Below are 9,787 nucleotides of genomic sequence, written 5' to 3'. Positions count from 1 at the left end.
CATTTGGGCTGGAAAAAACAGGGCTGAAATGATAAGCACTGAAACATGCATGACTGAAGGACGTACAGGAACTGTGTGTTAACAAAAATACAACACCATACGAACGTCTGCGGACAGAAACGTGAATGTCCAGCGCATATTTCACCCCTAAATCGTTAGAAAATAAGAAATTTGAAGGGTTAAATGCGTTAAATTATCATCAAAATAATGTCAGAATGCTCACAAATGGCTTTGAGTTTCTTTAAAAACTAATATACGTAAATATTAATATATGTGTGTGTGTGTGTGTGTGTGTGTGTATATATATATATATATATATATATATATATATATATATATGTTAAAATATAATCGGTTTTGGCCAATAAAAGCAAATTTTCCTATAGCTGATAGTGTTAAAAAAAAAAAAAAAAAAAAAAAAAAATATATATATATATATATATATATATATATATATATATATATATATATATATATATATAGAGATGCACCAATATATCGGCCAATAATCTGTATCGACCGAAAAGCAAATTTTCACACTTTTTATAGTTTAAAAACAGCCGATAATCAGGGCTAATTTATCCTGTCAATCAAAAGATGGCCAGAAAATGCACTGAATTTGGGCTTTGTGTAAATAAAATGATAAGAAACCAGTTTGATGTTCAATATTAATATTAATTATATGAATGAATAACATTGAGAAAGTTAAGAAATATCAATTTAATCTCCAGGAATTTAGTTAATATGTGTTAATATTAATTGGAGTAATGTGTTTGTTTATAACTGATACCAGTTACTCTGAAACAAGTTGATGAAATGGAGAGAACAAAGTTTTTCTTTGCATTCCTTTCAAAATATAATGATTAATTATTATTCATAATGAAATTATCATTCATTTAAAAGAAGGTATAAAAGGCAGAACCCCCAAATTATCGGCAGATATCACTCTGAATGATCGGCTATCGATACCGGTGGAGAAATTTAGTATCGGTGCATCTCTAATATATATTATATATATATACATACATATATATAGACACACACACATATTCACATTTAGTTCATTTAGCAGACGCTTTTATCCAAATAATCTTAAATATATATATATTTATATATTTTGTTTTGATTTTAGGGTGAAATATGAGCAGGACGTGTTCTTGACAGGTTTCATGAAATGCATCAAAATAATCACATCCATATCAAAAGTTTCTATAAAGATGGACTGGGAGTTATTATTCATTATTACTCAATAAAACACACTCATGCACGCTTGCTTCATTTTCTCACACACACTCTCTCTCACACTCACACAATTTAAAACACGTTCCTACAGGACGTGAGACACAACAGAAAGTATAAAAACACAAAATCTCGTTCATGTGACGCTGAACACGACTGGACCCACAAACCGTGAGAAACTCGTTCAGTGTCACGCCACATGCTGGGATGAGGACGTCTGGCATGCTCCGACACACACGACACGACACGTTTCCCACAATGCAGCACTTCTTCAGCTGCTACCGAGAGGGTGAGTCAATACTGGACACGTCTGAACGGAGGGCAAGTGCAGGCAGAAACAGAGCAGAACATTTCTCATCATCTAGTTACACCAGTTAAAAACATCAGGTTCAGCCGAACATCTCAAAACCCTGTGAAAGCAAAGGATTGTGGTCCTGAAGACTTCGACTGGAATACTCCGTTTATGAAAACATCCACAACTAGAGGACGTCTCACTGCCTTCTAGCTTAAAAACATCAGGAAATGTTAAAACGCGCTGCGAGGCGAAGCTACATCGTCCACCGGAGCGCGCGACGCATAAAGTGCGCGGCCGACGCCGTTCAGAGGAAGCTGTCGGTTGGTTATCGTATAAAAACACCAGTTTTAGCTTTCGTCTGTGGCCGCCTTCCTGTCAATCACAACTGTTGCCGTGGAGACCTTGCAGTGGGCGTGGTCAGATGGAGTAGGTGGAGCTTTCTGACTGCTGCCGGATGTAGCACTGGAAGCTCTGATCGCCGATTGGATGTTCCCTGTAAACACAAACATGATGCATTGTAACGTAAAAGGGAAGTCTATTTCCTACTTCCTAAAGCTGCTTTGAAACGACGTGAAAAGCGCTTGACTGATCAGTGATACTTACTGGCTTCCATACTTGGTTTTCCTGAACTTGTCGCGTTTGTACTGCATGTGCTGCTGCTCCAGTGTCTGTACGGCTGAGATGACGAGTCTCAGGGTTTTGTACGTCTCCTGCGGGTCGTCGATCACAAACGTGGAGTATTCCTCCTGCTCCGGGCCGTCGTACACTGACTTACTGCCACACGCCTCTGGGTGGAGAGAAGAGACGCGTTACAGCACTGATGCATCACGTTTGCAGCCTCATCATGCTTATTCTAATTGTGCAGTAGACATCAGGGTCATGGGTTTGATTCCTAAGGGAATGCATGTACTGATAAAAATAAAGCTGCAAGCAGCCATTAAGGGTCACGATAAGTCATGCCAGCATGGCTGGGAGCGTCAGACCAACTGCATCAATGAGCAATTAAAGACATATTAAGATGACTGTAGGCAAAATGGCTGAAAAAGCATAAATACTCCTTCAGGGCATCGTGCCGATGACCCATACTGAGTTTCGTAACGATTATGTTCATATTTCTCCAAATGGCCGATGCCATTTTCTATTTTTGCAAACTTATTTTGTGCATTAATTTGCACATTATCCGGGAACTGTTTGACAAGTCGACTTTTTGTTGCCATGGTCTGAAGATGATCTGGTTCAATTTGCATGAAAACTGGATAAAGCATCTAGGACCAGTTTGAAAAAGTAGGTTTTGTGAGAAAAAAAATGGCCGATATGGGAAAAGCTGGATATCATTCGACACGGTATGATGCCCTGAATATTAGTGATCGACCGATGTATCTGTTTACCGATATTTTTCCCGATATTTAAGCATTTTTCCATAATCGGGTATCGGTTTTGTAATATCGGATTCGCCGATTTACGGCGCCATCTTGTGGCCGTTTTGAGATTTCCGCCATTGCATCCCGGACGTCTGAGGAGATCAGTCAACAACAACTCAGTGCACAGGTAAAGTATATGTTCTACTTGGTTTGCTTTAATTAATCAACTTTATTTAACATAACAGACATGCACAAATGAGATCTGAGACTGAGAATTCCTGATATAGTTAATTTATGCAGCTTGTTTCTAAACAATTGAGACGAACTCATTGAGTCACGTAGTGTAATTCGTCATGTCCTGCCCCAATAAAGACGTAACTTTACATGAATTAAATAAAACAGACATGAATGAGTGCATGTTGAAAATAAAAGCGCTGAATTTAATTCTCTATCTGTTGTATTTGCTCACCATTAGTCTAGAAGAAAAAGTTCGTTCATATTGCTTAGCAACTGACGGATGATCAGGAGGCTTAAGCACGGCCACTGAATGAAACTTTTGACAAGATTATCTTGTTTAAACACCCTAGATTATATTATCATTTACTACATAACAATTATTTCGCTAATACACATATAAATATAGCCTACCGCTTTGTGGAAATTAATTATTTATTATCTCCATGCGCGATCGCGGTTGATTAAGTTATAGTCAAACAGCACTTTGTCAGTTGGCATTTCATGATTTAACGTTAAATTAAATTTGTTAAGTGCACTTTAATTTTTGGACTCAGACCCCTCTATTTATTTGTGTATAAATATAAAGGTTTTTTTTGTATGCAAGGAGGGAGTGATTGTTATAAATAAAATGGTTTGTTCAGCTCATTTGTGTTGTAATAATTGTCAAAAACAGAAGTATAACAGTAAATAAATATCGGTTCTGCATATTGGTTATCAGGTACATAAACATGCAAATAATCGGTATCGGTTATAAAAAATCAATATCGGTCGATCACTACTGAATATAACAACCACTTTTATGATTTTTGGGCAAACCATTCTTCTCATAAGCAAAAAAAAAAAAAAAAAAAATTGTATCTCCAGACCAGTAGGTGGTGCTGTGGTGAAACGCAGCATGTAGCCTTAGGTCATGCTTGTGATGACATGTACCAAGCTTGGTCTGAATACGATAAAGAGCTGCGAAGATACAGCCTTACGTCTATTTTTAATTAATTAATTTGTGTAATATTCAAGAAAGGTTTGACAAATTGACTTGAATTCCATAAATTTTTGTCGGCATGGTCTAAAGATGGTTCAATTTTCAATAAATCGGACAAAGCATTTAGGAGGAGTCCGAAAAGAAGATTTTTCGGAAAATTCAAAATAGAAAATTGGATATCATTCCACTGGCATGTCATTTTTCATATCTCCAGACCAGTAGGTGGCGCTGCAGCAAAATGCAGCATGTAATTTCAGGTCATAGTTGTGATGATATGTACCAAGTTTGGTCTGAATACGATAAAGCGTTGTGGAGATACAGCCTTATGTCTATTTTCGCAAATTTCTTTTGCGCATTATTCAAGAACGCTTTGACAAATCAACTTCAACTCCATAACTTTTTGTCGCCATAGTCTGAAGATGATCTGGTTCAGTTTTTGTGAAATTTGGACAAAGTGTCTAGGAGGACTTCGAAAAAGTATTTTTTTTGGAAAAATTCAAAGTGGCGGAACCAGTGCTTCCCAAACATAGACTTTACTTGGGCGGGCCGCCCAGGTATAATAACGGCCGCCCAAGTATATTTGGAGGCACATTTTTGCTTTTATTATTTTTATCCTCTTATACTTTTATATCCGCCCAAGATAATAAAACCATCCGCGATCGATAAACTAGTTGTTTCGTACCTGCTCATTATGTGTGCATCTGAACTGTTTACTCCCGCTAACATTCCCACATGCGCTGCATTTTGCAAAGTCACAAGGGGGCGCTGTTGCGTGTTCTCGCGCAACAGAGCTTCAGACTGCTTCAAAGTGATTCTCAATCAATGAAATGTCTACTTTATGGCCTTTATATAAAATGTTTTAGACGATTGTAAGAATCTGAAGTATCAGCCTGCAATAGTACATACATTTCAAAATAAGAGTCCCGGTGTATTCCGGGCTTGTTTATAATTAAAAGTCACACTCTAAGTTTTTTATTTTTCTTCTGTGCATTATTGGTATTTTGGTTACACAATAAATTGTATTTAATTTGATTTCCATTTATTTCATAGTAAATTATTGTAGTCTCGCCCACAGGAAGAAAACACTAAGAACATTATTTGACACACATATTATTCATTATATAAATTTTACTAGTAAAATCTGTGTCCCATTCACTGAGAGAGACACTATATGACAGGAAAAGGAGAACCATTTAAATGCTGTAATTTTGCATAATTTACAATGCATGATAATGCATAATATTAGTATGTAATTAAATGTAATAGTATGCAATGTAATTCAAATTAATTTCAATAAATAAAAAAATGTAAAAAATCACACATTATTTGTTTGTCACATGTAGTAGACCATTTTTGTGCTGTGGGTAATAGGAGGATTTTTCACCCGCAAGTATATTTCAAACCTGTGGGAAGCACTGGGCGGAACAAATTTCGCAACAGAATTACGTTTCTAGCCCTTACGGTTCAAATGTTATTAGCATAAACATAAGTGAAATCTTGGACAGGTGGTGGCGCTAGAGAGATTGAGTTAGAGACTCCAAAATGGATGTGGTTAATATTGAACTATCAGTGTGCCAAATTTCATAACCTTCCAGCAAGACTTCCATAGACTCCCAGAGTGCAGGAAGAAGAATAAGAACGATTACAATACGCCCTACTGACCTTCAGTGCTTGACCCCGAATGAATGCTTTGGATTAAAGTGTCTGCCTCATGCATGAACGCCAGCGTGACGGATCATGTGTGTATAGTGTGTGTTGTCTCTCGCTCACCCTGCATCTTCACGAGTTTGGACATGTAGGTGCTGTAGAGCGAGTAGATCCTCTCCGTCTCTCGGTCTCCATCCACGTCCAGCTGGATGTTGGCAGGAAGTCCCCTGAGCGACAGAACACAGACATGATGACATCACAGTATTTTCCAGCATGTTCTCAGCTGTTTTTTTTTAATTAAAGCACGCCTATTATGCCGTTTTAAAAGTTGCTCAATGTGTTTTAGACTTTCCTACGACATGCTTTCAAGGTCAAAAATCACTAGGGCAGAGAGACAGCAGCCAATGAGCTGGCTTTATGCAAATTAGTTATAAACCTCCACAGGTTTGAGACTGGAATTACTGACGACTCGTTCGCTTCTTTCTTTTGGGAGACAAAAACAGGATTTGGGACTCACCCCGTGCAGGGCGTACAGCCGGGCGCCGCGTCCGCAGACAGCTTGCAGCAGAGCCAGTGTCCGTTGAGGTAGGCCGACGGGTGGTACGTGCTCAGACGCTTGCGGTTACACTGACTGACCTTGGTCAGGATGTCGATCCAGTCGCGGGCCTCCACGCAGTTATTGGCTTGGATGTAGAGCGCCCTCTCTGGCTGGATGACCTGGAACATCTGGAGGAACAGCAAGAATCACAGATGCTGCATATACACACATGAATCAAATCTGAATCTGAGAGTTCCTCTTACGTTCTTCATTTTGAAGGACTCTTCCTCTAGTCTCTCCACAGCCAGGATGTTTTCTATAGGGATGCTGCACAGAGCGCCCTCTCCTGGACACAACAACAGACACACATCAGCACTGAAGACCACACGAAAGTCATCAATGACCAACACAAACTGGACTGGATGGATGGATGGATTTATAAACGGTAAACAGACAGGAAAATCTTTGAATTATTAGTGCGTGTCAGTGTTTTCTGCTTCATATTTTTGTGGAAACCATGATACATTTTATTTTTCAGGATGTTTTGATGAAAAGAAAGTTCAAAAGAACATTATAAATGTCTTTACTGTCACTTTTGATAAATTTAATGCATCCTTAATGAATAAAAGTATTAAAATGGCTCCAAATTTTTGAACTGTACTGTATGTTTTGTGTGTTTTTTTAAATTCATGACAACATAAATAGTCATAATGGTTGACTAAAGTGGTGATGCATCGAACATCTGGAATATTTGCCATTATTTCTGTCGACCGATGAGCACTTTATGTGAAATTACTATTTATTGTTTTCTTTTAATAACTTGTGAAAGAGAGAATCAGTGTTTTTCACACTATATTTTTGCAGAAATCGTGATACATTTTATTTTTCAGAATGTTTTGATGAATGGAAAGTTCAAAAGAACAGCATTTATTTAAAATAAAATCTTTTCTAACATTATAAATGTCTCTACTGTCACTTTTGATACATTTAATGCATCCTTACTGAATAAAAGTATTAAAATGACTACAAATTTTTGAACTGTACTGTATGTTTTGTGTGTTTTTTTAAATTCATGACAACATAAATAGTCATAATGGTTGACCAAAGTGGTGATGCATCGAACATCTGGAATATTTGCCATTATTTCTGTCGACCAATGAGCACTTTATGTGAAATTACTATTAATTGTTTTCTTTTAATAACTCGTGAAAGAGAGAATCAGTGTTTTTCACACTATATTTTTGCAGAAATCATGATACATTTTATTTTTCAGAATGTTTTGATGAATGGAAAGTTCAAAAGAACAGCATTTATTTAAAATAAAATCTTTTGTAACATTATAAATGTCTTTACTGTCACTTTTGATAAATTTAATGCATCCTTAATGAATAAAAGTATTAAAATGGCTCCAAATTTTTGAACTGTACTGTATGTTTTGTGTGTTTTTTTAAATTCATGACAACATAAATAGTCATAATGGTTGACTAAAGTGGTGATGCATCGAACATCTGGAATATTTGCCATTATTTCTGTCGACCGATGAGCACTTTATGTGAAATTACTATTTATTGTTTTCTTTTAATAACTTGTGAAAGAGAGAATCAGTGTTTTTCACACTATATTTTTGCAGAAATCGTGATACATTTTATTTTTCAGAATGTTTTGATGAATGGAAAGTTTAAAAGAACAGCATTTATTTAAAATAAAATCTTTTGTAACATTATAAATGTCTTTACTGTCACTTTTGATAAATTTAATGCATCCTTACTGAATAAAAGTATTAAAATGACTCCAAATTTTTGAACTGTACTGTATGTTTTGTGTGTTTTTTTAAATTCATGAAAACATAAATAGTCATAATGGTTGACTAAAGTGGTGATGCATCGAACATCTGGAATATTTGCCATTATTTCTGTCGACCGATGAGCACTTTATGTGAAATTACTATTAATTGTTTTCTTTTAATAACTTGTGAAAGAGAGAATCAGTGTTTTTCACACTATATTTTTGCAGAAATCGTGATACATTTTATTTTTCAGAATGTTTTGATGAATAGAAAGTTTAAAAGAACAGCATTTATTTCAAATAAAATCTTTTCTAACATTATAAATGTCTCTACTGTCACTTTTGATACATTTAATGCATCCTTAATGAATAAAAGTATTTAAAAAAACTCCAAATGACACCAAAATTTTAAACTGTACTGTATGTTTTGTGTTTTAACATAAATATGCATCGAACATCTGGAATATTTGCCTGTGAAAATAATGCATGTGAAATGACTATTTATTGTTTTCTTTTAATGACTCGTGCATCAGAATCAGTGTTTTTCACACTAATGTTTCTCTATATTGACTGCTATTCGTAAACGTTGATGCTCTGATGATCGGATCACAGACGAACAGACGCCTCACACACCTGTAATGAGAGTTTGGGACAAACCTTTTGCGTTACCTTTGGTTTTATGGTAGGTGAACTCGTGGTTCGTGAGGCGGAACCATCTCTTCTTGAAGTTCTTCAGACCGAAGCGGTTTCGCCCTTGAGCTCGTTTGATCATGAACCTGGAAGGTCAGAGCAGAAAAACCCTTCAGAAACTCAAACTCCCTCCAGTCTAAATCACTGATTCACATTCCTAGCTAACAGGGAACGTTCTGGGAAGGTTATCTCAAGGTTACAAACAAACGTTATTCCAGTGAGCATTTGTTCAAAGTTATCTGGTCTTTAATAATGTTCTCAGAACGTTAACACAAAAACATTATTTATACATTGTTCGTTGAATGTTTTAGTTGGACGTTCATCTGACGTTTTTTAATATGTTTCAATTTAAAACACAGAACATTCAAAAGTAACGTTTCGATAACGTTTGCAGAATGTTAAAATGGAATGTTCCCTTAACGTTCAGATAACCAAGAAAAAATGTTTTTAAAACATTTAAATATCTTTAATATCTCAACTGACGGGCAAATAAACTTTTGCAATAAAAATGACATAAAATGTACTTTTACTAAAACATGACTAAAAACAAAACAGACAATAAAAAAACAAATTCAAAATATTAATAAAAACTATAATAGTGTCTCGCAACAGTGAGATTTGCAGCTCAAATATTTCTCAACAGATGATCTGAGCTGCTCTGCGTTCATTTATATCTCTGGACTCTGACTGGATGACGACTAGTGACTTGTTTGAGTCTGATTTATTGGATCAAGTTCAGTCACATGTTCATCAGTCTCGTTCTCTGTTCTCTGTCATCTGCTCTCTAAACATCAGACGAGCACTAGAAAGGGTTTGTGTGTCACTCAAGGCCTCGATATACTTGAATGAACTTCATGTCGAACAAAATCAGGCCAAAATGAAGTTCGTTTGGAGTTTGAAACAGTTTTCTGGAAAAGTTCACTCTGATTGCTAAACACCTGTGAACTCCCATTGGTCTGTGGTGATGATGTCATAGGTGGGTGTGGCTCTGTGCTCACTATAATCGGGAAGGGAGA

The 9,787-nt window shown here is 36.2% G+C and overlaps 1 protein-coding gene across 5 annotated transcripts in view; it reads right to left on the bottom strand.

The window, feature by feature from the left end:
* Positions 1–454: 454 nt before the first annotated feature.
* The window catches only part of rasa3 (RAS p21 protein activator 3), a 47,651-nt gene continuing 38,318 nt past the window's right edge, over positions 455–9,787 (bottom strand). For 2 of the 5 annotated variants that reach the window (XM_048198222.1, XM_048198225.1), the window contains exons 19-24: positions 8,739–8,857; positions 6,560–6,642; positions 6,276–6,484; positions 5,882–5,985; positions 2,138–2,321; positions 456–2,027 (exon numbers count right to left, since the gene is read on the bottom strand). In XM_048198222.1, the coding sequence (XP_048054179.1) occupies positions 1,952–2,027; positions 2,138–2,321; positions 5,882–5,985; positions 6,276–6,484; positions 6,560–6,642; positions 8,739–8,857 (775 nt within the window). In that variant the 3' untranslated portion in view covers positions 456–1,951. Of the gene's footprint in view, positions 2,028–2,137; positions 2,322–5,881; positions 5,986–6,275; positions 6,485–6,559; positions 6,643–8,738; positions 8,858–9,787 lie in introns of all 5 variants that reach the window. The other 3 variants (XM_048198224.1, XM_048198226.1, XM_048198227.1) reach the window with 2 other exon arrangements.

Source organism: Megalobrama amblycephala, linkage group LG7 (assembly GCF_018812025.1).
Source record: "Megalobrama amblycephala isolate DHTTF-2021 linkage group LG7, ASM1881202v1, whole genome shotgun sequence".
NCBI classification, from domain to species: Eukaryota; Metazoa; Chordata; class Actinopteri; order Cypriniformes; family Xenocyprididae; genus Megalobrama; species Megalobrama amblycephala.
This window is presented reverse-complemented; position numbering and strand designations above follow the sequence as displayed.